The sequence below is a fragment of the Drosophila yakuba genome, chromosome 3L (genome assembly GCF_016746365.2).
Source record: "Drosophila yakuba strain Tai18E2 chromosome 3L, Prin_Dyak_Tai18E2_2.1, whole genome shotgun sequence".
Lineage (NCBI taxonomy): Eukaryota > Metazoa > Arthropoda > Insecta > Diptera > Drosophilidae > Drosophila > Drosophila yakuba.
Window position 1 is genome coordinate 19,269,164 of NC_052529.2, and position 16,449 is coordinate 19,285,612.

Here is a 16,449-nt window from a genome sequence, read left to right on the forward strand (position 1 = left end):
CCGGTCGTTGGTTAAGATTGGAGGTTGGGAACCATGTTGCAAGGAGGAGCGCACTATGACAGTCTCTTGTTTCCACTGGGGAGTACGGCGTTGTATTTGGAGTAACCAGGCCGAAGAGTTCCTACAATCCGATTTGTATTATTGGTTGAGTCATATCGACGTCCGCGATAGGCACCGGCAGTATAGAGGAAAACCAACGCAAAGCCTAGAAGTATGCAATGTTTTCTACAGATTTAATTCTTTTAATAATAATAATTTTATTTATTAAGGCATACGGGGAAAACTTGGAGCCCCTTTATGTCCTTCTTTTCTATTAATTCAGCCCATTTGAGCTTAAAAAGATGCAGGTTTCACTTTTACAAAAGTGGCATTTTATTAAAACCTATTTAGTCAGTACTAAAAAATTTAATAAACCTGCACCTGAACGGCCAGGAATCTGCGCGCATTATTGGTCATCTTTGTGATCATGCTCATGGGCAGTATCATGGAGCACCGACTGCGGGCGATTTGGCCCACATCGGTGGGTGCTCGGATATCGTAGACATAACTAGTGTTAACGCTAACGCAATCGGCCATCTGGGGACCCAGAGTGGACCAAAGCGAAATGGTAGCCAGTGGTTTTATATCGCGAGGTATAAATCCAGTCAGCCAGATAACAAAGATCTCTATATCGGAAGTGGGTGTTTGCCGACTAAGAACTCCCGTAGCACGAAGTTTCGCATGACCGAGGGTCTTCGACAAGTGGGTGCGGCCACTCATTACCATCACGGGGAACAGATCGTTCAAATCCTCGCCATGGGTGTCGATAACCTTATCCCGCACCATATAAACCATGTGACACTTGGCTTTGTCCAGCATCGTCATGTTGGTGTCCAAGAAGAAGGTCTTGGAATGCCTTGCCTTAATCCGCTCCATGGTTAGAGAACGATGGTCAAGCATCATGTGGATATTAAAGTCCGAGACAAAGCACAGCCGCTGACAGTCGTGATCGGGACAACGGACTGGTGATCGGGAAACATCAAGTTCCTTGGCTCTTCCCATCCTGGTCACATAGGGTTTCTTCTCGATCAAACGCAGCAGTTCCGACTCCGCACAAGCTATGGTGGAGAACTGAGCTCTGGGCGCGTTCAGGGAGACTTCCGTCGATTCGTCCATACTTCGGATTAGCCTTACTATATCCAAGGGATCATTGACGATGCGAGTGCAGAGTGCCCGTTGTGCCGAGGACACTAGGGTGCAAAGTCTGGGAGACGTGGCTAAAGGCTGCGATTGTTGAATATAATCCTTGGGATGATAGGCAGAGGGCATGTAGTATCCCACTTTGGCGGGGGATGCAAAGGAATTTCTTTGCTGACGGGGCAAGGGTATATAAATACTCCTCGTCCTCACAGATTCACAAGCCGCGGATGAGGTGCTATCTATATGAGTTTCCGTTTCCGAGCCGAAATCGCTATTAGGAACGGTTTCAGCAACACTTTCCATTTCCGTTTCCGTTGTCAGACGTGTGCCCACTGGTTTCAGACTCTGCAGCGATTCCTGATCTTTCACCAAGTTCTTTCCGTTCAGAAATGGTAAATTATCTTCGCCTAGAGCTTTCAGTAGGGTTTCAAGATTTCCCTCCTTGAGCAACTTCCTGCTTTCTTCCATTCTTTTTCCGATTTGCATTTTCGACACTAGTCGTGATAACGTGATGTGAGCTCCACCACTCTGTCGCTTACTTCGTCCTGTTGGCGATCGATGGTTCCTGCTCTCCAGGTCATCCAGTTCCTTTAGAGTCGTCTGATATTTCACATTAAGCCTCGTTCGCATTGAGGCCAACTTCCTCACTTGTCGCCGCTTCTCGATGAGTTTCTTTTGAAACGTAATGTGGCTAGAATTTAAAACTCTCCCCTCACTCCTTGGTATGCTCTGAACATGGCTGCCTTGCCTTGAAGTCCCCGGCTCGGAATCGTCGGCAGCAAAGTGACGCTGCAGCTTCTTGATATCCTTGAGGGTAAAACCAGGACCAGAATATCCCATATACAGTTCTGAGCTTTTTACTTTTCTGTTGGATGTGCCTGATTTTTGATGTCGTTCATCACGGTGCTTTTGGTTCATCTTATACGGGTTAACTGGCGACAAGTGACGATCCGGATCTACACTCAGATGCTTGGGTGGCGTAGATCGTAAGAGTTCAATACCTTTAACTTTTGGAGATCTTGCAGCTCGCGGCACCATTTCAGCTTTTTTCGTTTTCTTTACTTGGCTTGAGTGGCCTAGGATACGCTTATCAGTCTGGGGTCGAGTACTAGAATTTAAAGAAACGTTAAGTGGTGTAACAGGTGGCCGGGCATCATTATCACGCGGAATCTGAAGATTCCGATTCAAATATCCATTCCTGTTGGGCAGTATAGTGAAGGATGCCCCGTTTTTCGGAGGATCCACGGCCTCCACGGCCCAATTTTTCTGTCGCTTAGCCATACTGTCGCCCTGTGAGTTCTGAATATCCAAACTTTTGCGAGAAGTTGATGCCGACTCAATCAAATCCAGAGTACAGTCAATCTTGCTCTTTATAAAGAAGGTCAACTCGCTGCAGAAGTTACACCAGCTCGAAGCTCCCTCAACATAATTCTTTCTGCCGAATGTGAATTTGTCGCCAATTCGTGGAGTCAAACTGTTTCTTTGATGACCACAACGAATGCACTCGTACATTTAAGTCTAAGCTCTTTGAGACCTACAAGACAATTTATAAAAGCGCTACCGAAATAAATATATAAAATTGCTTAAAGTTTTTTGGTTTTGTTCCCATAAATGGGAATGTAAACAGTGTGAAAATAAAAAATTATGTGCACATCCAGGCGGACTTTAAAAAACCTGACAACTGGATTAAAAAAGATCTATAATATAGCATATACAAAAATTTATTACAAAATAAAAATTGGCTTAAGGCGCAAAAATAACCCATAAGAAGAGCACTGGTTCAAAAAATATGCCGAGCTAGAAGCTAATTGTAATAATATTAATAACTAAATAAACAAAAATTTGGATAACCAAATGTACAGTAATTTAAAAGGAAACAACCTATTTAAGCTGAAGTTCCTATTTTTGCTTTTCCGGTCCGGCCCCTTTGGAGATACGCAAACATATTCGCCCGGGGTTGGACAATCTATCCATTGACCGTGAAATCCGAAGAAGAAGGTCAGGAGGGTACGTGCAAAACTCACTGAGTGAAAAGCGAATTCGGGGAACCTTGGATTCCCAGACCAAGCGTACTCCAGTTTATACGCCTCGAGCCGGAGCTCTTGAGCCCAATTGAGATTGTCAAACGCCCCGTCAAGTGGCACCTGTCAGCAGGTGAGGACAGAAATAAAGAGAGGAGAAGACCAAAAATGGAGAAATATGTTTTTTTGGCACCGTGACGTTTAAATACCCTATTTTATAATGTATATTCATCTTTAAGATATATCTTAATAATTGTATGCAGTTCTGTGAGTCTTACAACCTAGATATGGATATATGCATTCTTTATCAATAATAATAATTAATACAATTATTTTTATTATTTTATTTTATTTACTTATATTGTCAATAAGTCAATAATAATTATAAATTGGAAACCAAAATAAAGTCTGTTTTCCATTGTAATTGTACTGTTAATAAGGCAGTTTTTTTGTTTGTACATTAACCATAAAATATGTTGTCAAATATTTGTTTAGATAGAATCGCTTCCTCGTGTGCACTAATAAGCACATTGCCCTCTGCAAGGGTACAAAAGTAGACAAAAGTGGCTTAAGCTGAGTCCAATTGAGGCTTGACTTGAATCGGATGGGATCGTATTGCTATGGTTTGCTTGGCGGCCGGCAGTGGTGATGATTCAGCTGGAATACTTGGATATTTAGCCATTCGAATGTTTGTTTGGCAAATTGTTTGTTGAGATGCGACAAAACTAAAGAAAATCAAAGCCCAAAACCGTCGACAAATCAAATAACGGAACTCGCCTCGAAACCCACTACCTTAACTTATTGGCTATTCCAAGCGAAGGTCTCCACTGAGGCTGTACTCATATAAATATCATAACTTCGATCTGTTCCGACATCAGACGCTCCACAGCCATACATCCAACAAGATGGTAAGTATCCGGCAAGGATTTTAAAACTTCATAAGAGGATAACAAAGGATATGAAATAACAAAATCAAGAATTAATATCTACTTTCGAACTAATGCGGATAGCTGGATAATTTTATATTATGTATCCTTGTTATGAATTGATTGTTCATTTTTGAATTTTAAATACTTCATAAATTCTTTGCTTCTCAGAAAACCTTCGTCCTGACTCTCGCTTTGTGCGCCTGCCTGGCTGCCGCCGATGTGTCCCACTTACAGCCCAGCACCAGCTACCTTCCGCCTCCTCGTCCGGAGCACGCTGTGTCCATGAGCATCGAGCAACAGGAGCTGCGAGAGCTGCCCGAGCAAGTGGAGTACATGCGTCCAAATGAACAGGGTCAGATGGAGCCCATGCCCAGCAGTCTTCTCACTCCTCCCGCTCCAGTGGATCAGCAGGAAGCCATGCCCTCCTCTCGCTACCTGCCACCTGCACCTGCACCTGCACCTGTTCCCGTTCCAGTTGAGATGACCGTTGAACCCGTGATGATGCCCCAGATGGAAGTGATGGAGAAGGTCCAGCAACAGCCAGAGCTCGCACATCGTTACCTGCCTCCCGCACCAGTTTCTGAGCAGCAGCTGACCTACCAGCAATACCAGGAGCAGATGCAGCAGATCCAGATGCACGATGAGCCCCAGGAACAGCAGCCCCAGCAACCGCAGGAACAGCCGGAACAGGAGGACCAGCAAGCAACGTACGTTCTGGATGTTCAGCAGCCCATGGCTCCATCCGATGTGGAGACCCAAGAGCCTCTGGAACCGGAGCCCGCCCACGAACTCCGTGCCGATGGCTATTACTACAAACAGGCCGAAGAACAGCTTCGTCTGCGGCATTAAGTCACACAAAATTGAGTCACCCAATGACGACATCGACTCACACGACGATGCGTCATCTAATTGTTGTTAAATGTTTACCTTAGTTCTTAAAGAGCATATTAAATTTCGGATTTGAAGAAATGTTTACCATAGTTCTTAAAGAGCATATTTAATTTCGAATTTGAAGTAAACTATATGCATTAGAAAATCCTGTCGGAATTCTATTGCGTGTGAAGCATTTGTATAATTCCAGTTTCGATCTTCTTAAAAAGAGATTTCATATTTTATTTATGCTTTCCATAAATCTTATCCAAACTATTATTAAAAAGAATTTAAAGTTCCAGACCCAACGAACACCAAACGATTCTTATCCAAAATCCCGTCAAGCACCTCCCTCTTCACCACCCTCCTCCTCTTCGTTCTCCACGGTGGCTCCTTCGCGCAGCATCTCTACCTTGTGGATGCTGAAGTCAATGTTATAGAATGGCACATTTAGGGTGACCACGACGCAGTAGAGGAGCACCTGCAGATGCCGGGTGCGCAGCATGTAGGAAGCACCTTGCTGCTTGGGGAACAGTGGGTGATCCTTCTCCTGGCAGTCGTACATAAAGTATCCGCCATCGTGGCTGGGGCAGAATCCAATGGCCAATGACCGCTTTCGCACACTCACAATTCCGAACTGATAGTGACTGAAGAAGTAGATAAGGGCCTCGGATAGATTCATTCGATTGAATGTGGGGACCCGGTACAGTTTCCCATAGCACACATGTTCTATGTGCACCACAAAGTTGATGGTGTCCATAGAGCAGTCGATGTTGAGGTTCTCCAGTGAGAATTCGTAGTCCTCCTTACTGATCTGATCAATGCTCTCCTTGAAGTAGGTGCTTCCGCTGACCACAATGGTGTCCAGGAGATGTGGACTCCAGTCCATCAACCGGTAGACGCTGGCCGCACAGCAGGCCATCACATAGCAGCCCAGATACTGACGACCCCTAACGTCGTCCTCGAAGACAGGAGCCTCTGGATGGAGATTGCCCCATAGGGACCATAGACGACCCTCGATCTCGATGTCGAACTTCTTAATCTTGCTGATAGGCAGGTTGCGATACTTGCCCGCCGTATTCCTTCGATTCAATCTGCTCCACACGGGCAGGCAATTCTCCAGTTCCAGCCATCCAAGCGATTCATTGGTGGCACAGATCTCGTATTCCGGTCTACCATACTGCTTGTTTGTACATGTCATTGGGATCGAGAGATCCGTGAGCAGCTGAAGTATTCTGGCATTGGGAGCAGCCTTCTTGTGGGAAAGGACATCAACCACAAAGAACTTGTACTGGTTCTTCTCCTTCCAGTTCTTCACGGCACTTCGTTCGTCGATGTACTTGAGCAGCGAATCAACATCATAGAGGAGAACCCAGGAGGCAGTGTTTCTTTCGGGCCACCTCTTAGGTCCCTTGGGGCATCGCTTCTTCTTTTTGCCGCCCTCCTCATCGCCTTCGTCCTCTTGTTCCTCATCCTGTCCAGGCTTCTCCATACTGCCATAGGGATCAAAGACGTGGAAGAACTCGTCGTGGTAGATGGCGTAACTTCCATTCGGCGTGAAGATAATCATATATTTACGCAGGTTCAACAGCTTGCCGAACTTCTTCTTGAAGATCATAAGGCCCACTTCCGGAGTATCCGGTTTCTTCACCGGGCTAGGGGTCCACATGCCAGCCGGCTCAAAGCAACGGATCCAGATGTCAAACTCGTAATCATCAATGGTAACGTGGCGGACAACCCGTTCGAATACTGATTCCAATTCGCAGACACCCTTGGAAATGGTCTTGGCATTATTGATTACCCTATCGATGCGGTAGGAGTTCCATTGGTTCAAGGGACGCAAGGAGCAACTGATGATGGCCAGAGCGGAGGCGAAGTAGCACGGCTTGATGGTCTTGAATGAACCCTCGTCGCGTCCCTCGAGTGCCAGGCTGCCCTGGATCTTAAAGTTGCAGTCCTTCTCGCGCATTCTGTAGCCAAACATTATGGGACGCGGCTTGTATGCCCGACGAAGTTCCTTGGGTAACTTCTTGCCTGGCCGGTGCTTCAGTTCCACCTCCTCCTCGCCTTCGCCTTCCTCTTCGCCCTCTCCATCACCCATTATGTCCTCCTCCTCGTCGCCCTCCTCGCCTTCGCCCTCGTCGATGCCAATGTCCCTGTACTCGGCTGAAAGGTAACACAAATATGGAACATTAGTAATAAATTCCTTTTAAACAAGGATCTGCAAAAAACATAGCACACTATTTTGTATAAATAGTGGCACTTACGTTTCTTTCCAGCCTTGCGGTCCATGTGCTCCTGTTTGGCCTTGAGGAACATCTGTATACGCTCGTTCTCCTTTTGTAGCTCCTCGTCGATGTAGCGCATCTTCTCCAGTCTTTGCTCGCGCAGTTTCTTCTGCCTAGCCGTCTCCTGCTTCACTTCCTTATCATCATCCTCCTTTCTCCAAGGTCTAAAGCGTCCATGAAGATTATTATCTACCATTTCGATACATGCCACAATGAAGTTCATAACCGAACAACCCTGGGGATTGCAGCCGAATTCAATGCGCTTGATCAATGCATCTAGTTCCACAAATCGAAGGAGACAAGCTGGACCGGATCCACCCTTTCTATAGCCAATTACGCTGCAGGGGAACCCAATGAACATGTAGACAAAGTTGTAACGCTTAAAGATTACACAGGAAAAACGTGGACAAACGAGGAGCAGCCTATTATTGTCCACCAGTAGATCCACAAGTACCTGGCGAAGGGGAACCATAACCGAGGACTTAACCACTTTCTTCACCTCCAAACTGAAGTTGCTCTCGCCGATGGAAATATCCGGTAGTTTCTTGGCCAATAGGCAGCCCAATATGGATTCGTAGTTCTGGTAATCATCTCCAAAGCTGTTTGCAGATTCCAAGCTAAACTCAATTAGTTCAGAATTCCAGGTGGACAGCTTGTACTTCGCTGAGACAGCCATGGCTACCAAGCCAGCCAGGAGACCTCCCAGCTTAGCCATCTCCTCGTCCAACTGGGGCAGTTGAGTGGTTCCCACGATGATCCAGGAGCCATCTGGCAACGCCTTGAAGTTGCTCTTGAGAGCCACCTCCTCCTCCACCGTGAGCACTCTCTTCAGGTCCTCCTCCTCCTCCTGGCCAAGCTCATAGCCCCGCTTGATCTTTAGACGCAGAGCCCTGAGATTCTCTTGATCCGTACGCAGGAGGACCTTTTGGGCAGGCTTATAGAGACGTGGTCTCTTGGGTTGTGGTTCTGGCAGTTCCTTAATAATACTATTGATGATCATATTGATCAGCTCCTCCACCATTTCCTTTTCATCGACTGTGGGGAAGCGATCCTCCTCCGGTATACTCTCAATACTCTTTTTCTGTTTAAGCTCTGGCATCGGTGGTTCATCCGTGAATGTGGGCAGACCCATTTGTAATCCCGGAAACCTGTTTGTCTGCGGGGTCATCACCTGCAGCGGTCGGATGCATCCAGTCCGAATGCCATGGATAAAGAACTTACCACCCCTTCGCATCTTGAGGGCATTCATATAGATCACACGGACAAAGGAATCGAAGGTAGCGTGCAATTGCAGCACGGCCAATCCCTTGATGCTATAGTCATCGGGATCCACCACCAGACCAGTTCGATTCCGCCGGAAGGGATCAAAGACATAGAAGAACTCCCTGTCTCGCCATACAGCCATCACTGAATTATCGATCTGAAGCAGGGCAGATGGCCACTGGGGCATGTTGAACAACTGGTGCAGTGCCATCGTCAGCTGGGATTCCAAATAGTTCCTGCAATCCGCCACATGACCATTGATCATGAAGGGATGCTTTCGAACGGTGGCCTTAAATGCACCCATGAGGAACATTTCTGGCAAATCCACCACATTCAAGTGGGGCTTCTTGTTCTTCCAGCGTTTGCCGTCCAGGCGGAACTTCTTCCGTAGGGTTTTGTAGTAGGCCACACCATACCTTATGATGTCATCCACGGTGCCCGGTTTCCAAAGTTTGGCCAGCTCAAATTCCGAGTAAATCAGAGCTATTAATGACACCACCAGCGATGCGTTCTTCTCATTTCCGGAGATTGGTTGGTGAATGCCCCCTGTGGCCGCAGTTTTTACCGCAAAGTTCTCATTGACTGGCGCCCAAAGTTTGTGGTACTCCTCGTTTTCCGCCGAATCAATAGGCAACTCCTTAAGTTTTCCATACTGAGTCAGTGATATCTCAAAGATATTAAATTCATCCTGTGGCTGCAGATCGCTGAACTTGGTGATCAAATGCACCAAGTGCTCCGTATAACGAGTGGCCATCAGTGAGCACTTCCCCTCCTCGAAATTCCGTTCGCAGTTTTCATCCCGTCCATTGGGATCAAAGATATAGTACGAGTTTAAGCACCGCTTCCAGATCAACAGGAAAAGATCCCGGGACGTAAATATGCAGGCATTGTATTTCGAGAAGAATAGCGAAAGTGCTTTGTACATATTTGGTTCGTTTTTCAAAAGTCCTGAAAAGTGTATTTTAATCTCAACGGCGGCATCTCTTTCCGCCACCTGTTGGATAATATCGAAATCATTCACCTCCGACTTGTAGTTCAGGTCGGCGCTCTTTTTGGTCAACTTCACTCCGCGCTTTAGGATCCCATCCATAGTAGATCCCGTCCAGAAATCGGGATTCAAACGAAAGGTCTCTACGAAAGCGACTATAATGGCACCGATTTCACTAGGCCGATAATAGTACCTGGATTTAATGGGAGGGAGATATTATATTATTTTTTGGCCGTTATTGGTATTCTAAGTTTTACTAGCAAAGAAATATTGTTATGGTTTGGATTACTTACTGCAAACGGTTAGGCTCCTTCTTTGGTTCAGGATAGATGTTCCGATTCCCAAACACAATCTCAGCAGTAAACGTCTTCTCCAGCTGTTGAGGTATGTTATAGAGCGTAAGTTCCCCGTCGTTTTCTGCAAATTTTGGATAAGCCTAAATAGGAATGCAAAAATCTCGGAAAAAATAATCCACCCGCTAACTACACACCATATTTGGGCAGGGAGGCGGAAATAAATTCCTGATCCATCTGTTCCTCTCTCTTCTGGTAGCCGACATTCCAGGTCCACAAGTCCTGAGGACTGCAGCCCTCAATGATGTCGTAGGTCTTGAGGTTTTCTCCTTCCAAGCCTTCTTGCAGGACTCGCGGATTGTAAGATGGAAAGGGGAGCTCCTCCAAGGGTCCAACTTCAGTTTCGTTTAGGTATATGCGGCTCTTGGGACGCTTTAGCTCCAACTGCGCAGGGAGTATAATTATAATTTTATTATTATATATATTATAATTATATAATTATTTATTTAAGGTTATATAAGTAATTCCATAGCCCATTACTTAGAAATTAGCCATGAGGATTATATGTGCACTTATATCTAATATGTAAATAAAATGGTTAGCCGTCACGTAAGTCTCAGTGCCTACATTTGGAATAAATTTGTATTAAAGAACTGAAGTGAGCATAAGCTTAAGCTATCATTTGCTGAAAATATACATATACCAACAGAAGGAGGACATAGCTGAACCCAAATATAGTAAGGATATGTCCAGCCAATTGAAAAATTGAACTAATAGTCAGTGAATTAATAGTCTTGTCTGGCCATGGGTTGGGTAACATATGGCCAGTTATCAGCGCTTGGCTCTGTGCAAGCTCTGTGCTTTCACTCGGCGACTCGGTTTTCCTGGCCATGGCCATAAGCTTTTAATGCGGCTGAAAATAGCACGCATACGCCACCGATGCCCGACACCCCGTTGGTCTTTGTCTTGGTCTTGGTCTGGGTATGGCTTTTCTGTATGGTGTTGTATGGCAAGGTAGTTTACGGTATTTACGGGAGGCCTGTTTTTTCTCCTCCGCTGTTTTTTGCGCTCATCAAGAAGTTAGTTAGCAGCATAAGGTAAGCACGAAATGCCAACTAGACTGACTATAACGACATGATGTCGCCGCGCTATATGCGGTATACGATGGCATGTGCTATATGTGTATGGGCCCGCAGTGCGTCCGTGTTGGTGAGTGTGCCTCTATGGCTGGCTGGCCACGATGACGGCCACCAAACAACAGAGGCGTCCCATGCACAGAGCAGTAAACAACGAACAGCGCTTAGTGCCACATCACGGAATCTTATCGCTCTCGTTCGTTCGGTCGACCAAAAGCCAAAAACCCAACCAGGCCAAAAAACCGACTAGCCCGAGACCAGAAACCCGGACCCCGAGCAAATACGAAGCTGTCTCGGCTGCAGAACAAACAAGTCATCTAGTAAGTAGCGTGCTGCAGCAACAACAGAAACTACAGGCATCGAAATCGACGACCAGGTGAACCAGGTGAGCGGCGCAGTATCGCACTGTTATAGCATACGACCACGTCAATACCAATACTAACACCAATACCAAGGCGCAGTTGCCAACAGTACAAGTCGGTTACAATTCCAACAACGCAACCCTCTTTCCATGGGCGAGCTTGCTGGCAAAATGCCAAACTAGGTGGGGTTACGATGGGGCTCGGTATGTTCCGGGTACTCCACGCACCTGGCACAAGATCATTCGCCAAAGAAGTGTGCTGGGATGTCCACTTAATTACAGCGTCTTGTTCTTAAAATAAAGAACAGTATTCTGAGAAGATAAGTGATTACACTATATTAATTGATGAAATAATATTTTGTATTAGTTCCAAAGGACATATTCTTGTTGAGTTACCTAATAGCTTATGTAAAAATAACCCCACCACGAATATTCTTAAAATATAATTAGAAGCCTATGAAATATAAGATCATAACCATGTGTGGTTATTAATTTCATTAAAAGACCACATTCGAAGAAAGAGAAATAGGAATTGGCTATAGAAACTGCTGAAGTAATCCACTTTTCTGCAGCTCTTTCCATCGAAGATGCTGAGGCTGCAAAAACAACCTTGGAGATGGCTTTAAACTCATATTACATTTGGTATTTGCAAGGTGCAGCCAATGTTTTTAGTTAACAGCGGTCTGGCGAATAAGAAAAAAAGAGATTGTCTGTAAATACAGAGGCATTGGATATATGGTCCTTTAAAAAGGGTAAACTTCAGTATTAGGATCCCGAGTTAGGACCTTCCTTTTCCATAGTTAGTAGAACGCAACCAAAAAGAATTCCGAAACAGGATTGGTATAATTCCAGTACTTAAAACATACCGTGGTATGCAGTAAACTATACTTTAGTCAATTAGGACAAAAAGAACCGTATAGCCCGAACAGTTAAGAAATTTCCTTTTGTCCAGGTGTAACACAAACAATCTGAACCGAAATCGCTTTAAGGCTATTGATAAGAAGCTGGCTATGAACGCCCTTAAGACATTGGAGCGAGCTCATATCACTTCGAGTACCAAACGAATCGTTGAAAAAATAAAAGTAGACAGGCTCTTATCTGCGGCGCATAGGTAATTAGCTAAGATAAAGCGAGATTTTGCAGCGAGCAATCCGACTAGGAATCGGATTTTAATCGGTAACCCAGCATATAGCTTTGCCAACCCCTCCTGGCATCGCCCACGCGCTTTTCCTCCCCCATAGCAAACAACAAACGCGGCGAAACGCAAATGACACAAAAGCAAAGCGACTGCAACCGCACTGCTTTTGCATACTATGCCCACTGCCGATGCAATAGACCAACAACGCACACAGCAGCGGGCAAATAGAGAGATATGTATAAATACATATACAAGATAAGGTCAGCAAATACATTATGATCGCCATTTTGTTGTGATTTCTAAACGTATTATTACTGTCCGCAGTTGATAACAGCGTTTGTTATTAATATAAGGAATAGGACTTTATATGCTATATTTATAATCCTTTTAACAACAGTATAGCATATTATGTATTTATCATACTACGCCAACAATTAGGTATGGAATTCATAGTATGGTTTTTTTTTATTTTTTATTGTATCAGAATCAGCCCTTATCTTTTCCAACAATCAGTTGATCTTAGCCTTTGCCTAGTTCTTTAAATTCACTGATAGCCCCTAGTATCTTGACCTGCCCTGTGCAAAAGTAACAGCTGCAAGTGTCGTTTGTGTTGCTACAACAACAAACACCATTCAAAAGGGACTGAGCATAGTGAACCGTTTTTATTTCATACGGAGCGCGCACTGAACGCACACACACATGGGACAGAGAAACGAAGAGCGGAACCAAGAAACAGAAACAGGGCACACAAGTGTGTTATTACTCAGTAATTGTGAAAATGTCAGAGGCGCAACAACAAAAGAGGCAAAGCGAATTTGAGAACGTGCCGTGCCAACACTCATGAAAAAAGTGACTAATAAACGCTAAGCTATTTGCATCGACAGTATTAATAACGCTTTTATTTCTGTTTTACGATTTCTCTATGACAGCTTCAAAAAGGAGTCTCCACGCAATCACACACACGCGCCAATCGGCCATCCCTCTCTGACGCATGATCTTAGCGGCGCGAGAGCGGTACGACTACAGCCATAAGAGCGCAAGAAGCTGCTGCGCATTTATCGGAAAAGAAGTGAAGAAGGAAAAGGAGAAGGAAGAAGAGAGCAGAAACCTGGTTGAAATTCACTAACTACTACTGAAATGGCTGCTATTGCCGCCTTGCCAACAACAACGTTGCGGCGCAGCAACAACAGCAACCACAAAGGGGTAAGTTGTCGCAAGGAAAAGCCAGATATGTCTGTTAACTTGGCCTTTAAGCGACCCTTTGAGGGTGGATTTTATAACGTGACTCGAGTGGACACGCGGCAGTTGCACCAATACTTCTGTTTGCACTCATATACATACATATGTATGTATGTATGTACATATGTTTATATACAGACGAGTATCGTACATTCATTTACCCTTGAACACTGTTGTTAGCATTCAAGGACCTTAACATGCACACCCTTTGCATGATCGAAACGTACATTTTTAATCCTTTAGTTGCGCTTAATATTATAGCTTGTAGAGGCCTCTGTTTTCAGTGTAGTGCCAAATTATTACTTTTAATGTTACAGCTTGTAGAATGTTCAAATATTTGTTAACGATGCTCATATAGAGCAACAATATTATCTTTTATTGTATACAAATTTTTTAGAACTAATTTGAGTGCACGAGGTATTCAATAAGACATATATGGACATAACCCTGTTTTACAATTTAAATTTTTATGAAAATCACTGAGAGAACAAATTACTCATCTGCCCAGTAACACTTGTACATGTAAACTGTCATCGCGATATACCCTGATAATTATAAGATATCTATTATGTTATTAAATGACTATTTTATATTCAATGCTAATATTATGCGAATTATTCTCATCTATACATATATTAGATCAAATCCCGTCGCAATGAGCGTAACATCCTAACTTTCTACGAAAAGATTGCCGTGATCCGTTACTATGAAGAGACCAACATCTCGAGGAACAGTCTGGCCAAGATGTTCCACTGCTGCGCCACCCAAATACGTAGAATCTTGGATAAGAAAAAGGATCTGCTCCAGCAGTTGGCCACCTTAAGCGAAGCAGATGCCTCCATTATAATCGAAGAGATGACGCGCAAGCGTCGCAAGTTTGAGATGAGTGCCATCAGTTTCCTTCTACACGAGTGGGTGGAAAGGTGCATCCAAATGCACTTGAACATCAGCATAAGGAACCAAAAACTGAAGGAAACCGCCATCCGGATGGCCGCTGTTCTGAACCTGCCCTCCTTTAGACCATCCTATCGATGGCTAAGCCGATTCCGCAACAAGTACAAGTACGAGGCTGATGAATTGGGTTACCAGGGCGAGAATCCCTTGAACCAGGATTTGCCAGTGGAAGACATTATTGTAGAGTTCAAGCATGCACTGCCGAACTTTATGCAACGGGAGCTGGACAATCCAGGCGAAGCAGTCACAAAAGGAGCTGTTCTACCAGATTTTGTCAATCTCTCCAGCGAAAACAGTGTTATGTCTGATCATCCAGAGGAGGATGATGAAGTGGAATTAGTAACCTGTGAGCCTACCATGATGTCCTCACCATTTAGCACACCAGAAGATGTAGAAGGGGAAAAACAGAGCGACCAGGAAAACCGAGATGATCAGATAAACGCTGGTACCAGCACTCTTCTGAATGGTGTTTTTCCGCATCTAGCCATTATCCATCAATTCGCTCTTATGAACTCGGATATACAGGCATTGGAAATCATCTCCCAATTGGGCGTGCACATGCAGCAACAGGCTGTTTCTGGAGCTTACCACACCCTGTCGCTGGCGACGACCGGAGGAGATGGGCAAGCGGATCCCGGGGCAGTCAGTCTTCCGGAACTGCCACCGGGAAGTATTTACGCCGATATCGATGACATCGAATTGATTGAGTAACAACCCCAAAGTAAACTAGGATAAAAATAGTCTAAACTTTAATGCCACAGTGTAGTCGTCTGTTATTTATGATCAACACAACGTTTCGTTATAAAAGTACTTAAGATTTTAGATTTAAATCGGAAACAATGAGTTCATTTTACCTTAATAGTACCTAGGACTTCGATTTTATTTAAGTATTTTAGTTGTAAATCAAATTCGCTTTGATTTATTAAAGGGTCAATAAACCAGCACTGCTTATTATGAACATTTTTTAATTTAAAAATTCCAAGATCATTTGAATGATGGTAATTTTCGATAACGTAGCTTATATGAATTCAGAAATATATGTTGTAATTGTTTATAAGCTATCTCTAAACATACCATGCGCTTATCCGGTATAATTATCATATCAGAACTGCATTCGGGAGTGGCTAGTTGTGGCTTGACCTCGCCCTCCTCCTCTTCCTCGCCCTCTTCGGCCTGTTGTTCCTCCTCGCCCATGTCCATAGGACTGTTGAGGACGACGAGATCTTTGGGACAGGTCCTATCGACCCTGGCATCGTGCTCGACTAGTCCAAAGTCCTTGCGTGCGGCCAGCAGACGCTCTCGCATCTCGGCGTGGGTCTTTAGCTCCGCAGGAGTTCGTTGAGGTATAATACACATGGTGTACTCGTCGTAGAGGGCACATTTCTTTTTATAAGGCCTTATAAAGCGGGACTCCTCCGCCTTCTGGTGGATGCGACGCAGCTCATCCTCGATGGTTAACACTTGAGAGATCGTAGAGTTGGGAGGCTTTTTTTTACACACGCGTTCGCGGGGCGGACAGTTCTCCGCCTTCCATTCCGGCGACGTTTCGTTGCCCAGAAAGGTACGAATCTCATAGGGATTGTTCGAGGGAGCGCACTCGGCGTTCACTTCCACGAATTTTTTCAACATTTTTGCAAAACACTGACGATTTTGCAGGAGTTGGGAATAAAACTAGTAATTTTGTAGCACGACACGTTCGTTAGGCTTTAAACTTGTTATACAAATGAGAGGTTTTTAGTTTTGATTTCAAGCTAAAGGCTCACTATGTAATTTGAATTGTGAATCAGGGG

At 44.6% G+C, this 16,449-nt stretch overlaps 4 protein-coding genes across 6 annotated transcripts; 2 read left to right on the top strand and 2 right to left on the bottom strand.

Annotated features, from left to right (window-relative positions):
• Positions 1-333: 333 nt before the first annotated feature.
• LOC6534658 lies at positions 334-2,836 on the bottom strand. Its single transcript, XM_002095297.4, has one exon. It carries the CDS (start codon positions 2,689-2,691, stop codon positions 406-408), a length of 2,286 nt encoding a protein of 761 aa, XP_002095333.2. The 5' UTR covers positions 2,692-2,836; the 3' UTR covers positions 334-405.
• An 847-nt stretch (positions 2,837-3,683) lies between these two features.
• Positions 3,684-5,109, top strand: LOC6534659 (activating signal cointegrator 1 complex subunit 2 homolog). The gene is made up of 2 exons (XM_002095298.4): positions 3,684-4,108; positions 4,298-5,109. The coding sequence occupies exons 1-2, from the start codon at positions 4,106-4,108 to the stop codon at positions 4,976-4,978; spliced, it is 684 nt and encodes a 227-aa protein (XP_002095334.3). The 5' UTR covers positions 3,684-4,105; the 3' UTR covers positions 4,979-5,109.
• Positions 5,110-5,204: 95 nt separating this feature from the next.
• Positions 5,205-16,400, bottom strand: LOC6534660. The gene is made up of 5 exons (XM_002095299.4): positions 15,734-16,400; positions 10,029-10,275; positions 9,832-9,955; positions 7,267-9,731; positions 5,205-7,165 (listed from the first exon to the last, which is right to left on the bottom strand). Exons 1-5 carry the CDS (start codon positions 16,286-16,288, stop codon positions 5,340-5,342), a joined length of 5,217 nt encoding a protein of 1,738 aa, XP_002095335.2. The 5' UTR covers positions 16,289-16,400; the 3' UTR covers positions 5,205-5,339.
• On the top strand, positions 10,942-15,613 carry LOC6534661. Of its 3 annotated transcripts, none has more exons than XM_015195282.3 (3): positions 10,942-11,352; positions 13,396-13,669; positions 14,345-15,613. In XM_015195282.3, the coding sequence occupies exons 2-3, from the start codon at positions 13,604-13,606 to the stop codon at positions 15,368-15,370; spliced, it is 1,092 nt and encodes a 363-aa protein (XP_015050768.1). In that variant the 5' UTR covers positions 10,942-11,352; positions 13,396-13,603; the 3' UTR covers positions 15,371-15,613. The 3 variants fall into 3 exon arrangements, with proteins under 3 accessions (XP_015050768.1, XP_015050769.1, XP_002095336.1); XM_015195283.3 differs by having other exon boundaries at positions 10,942-11,287; XM_002095300.4 differs by lacking the exon at positions 10,942-11,352 and adding an exon at positions 13,132-13,315.
• Positions 16,401-16,449: the final 49 nt, after the last annotated feature.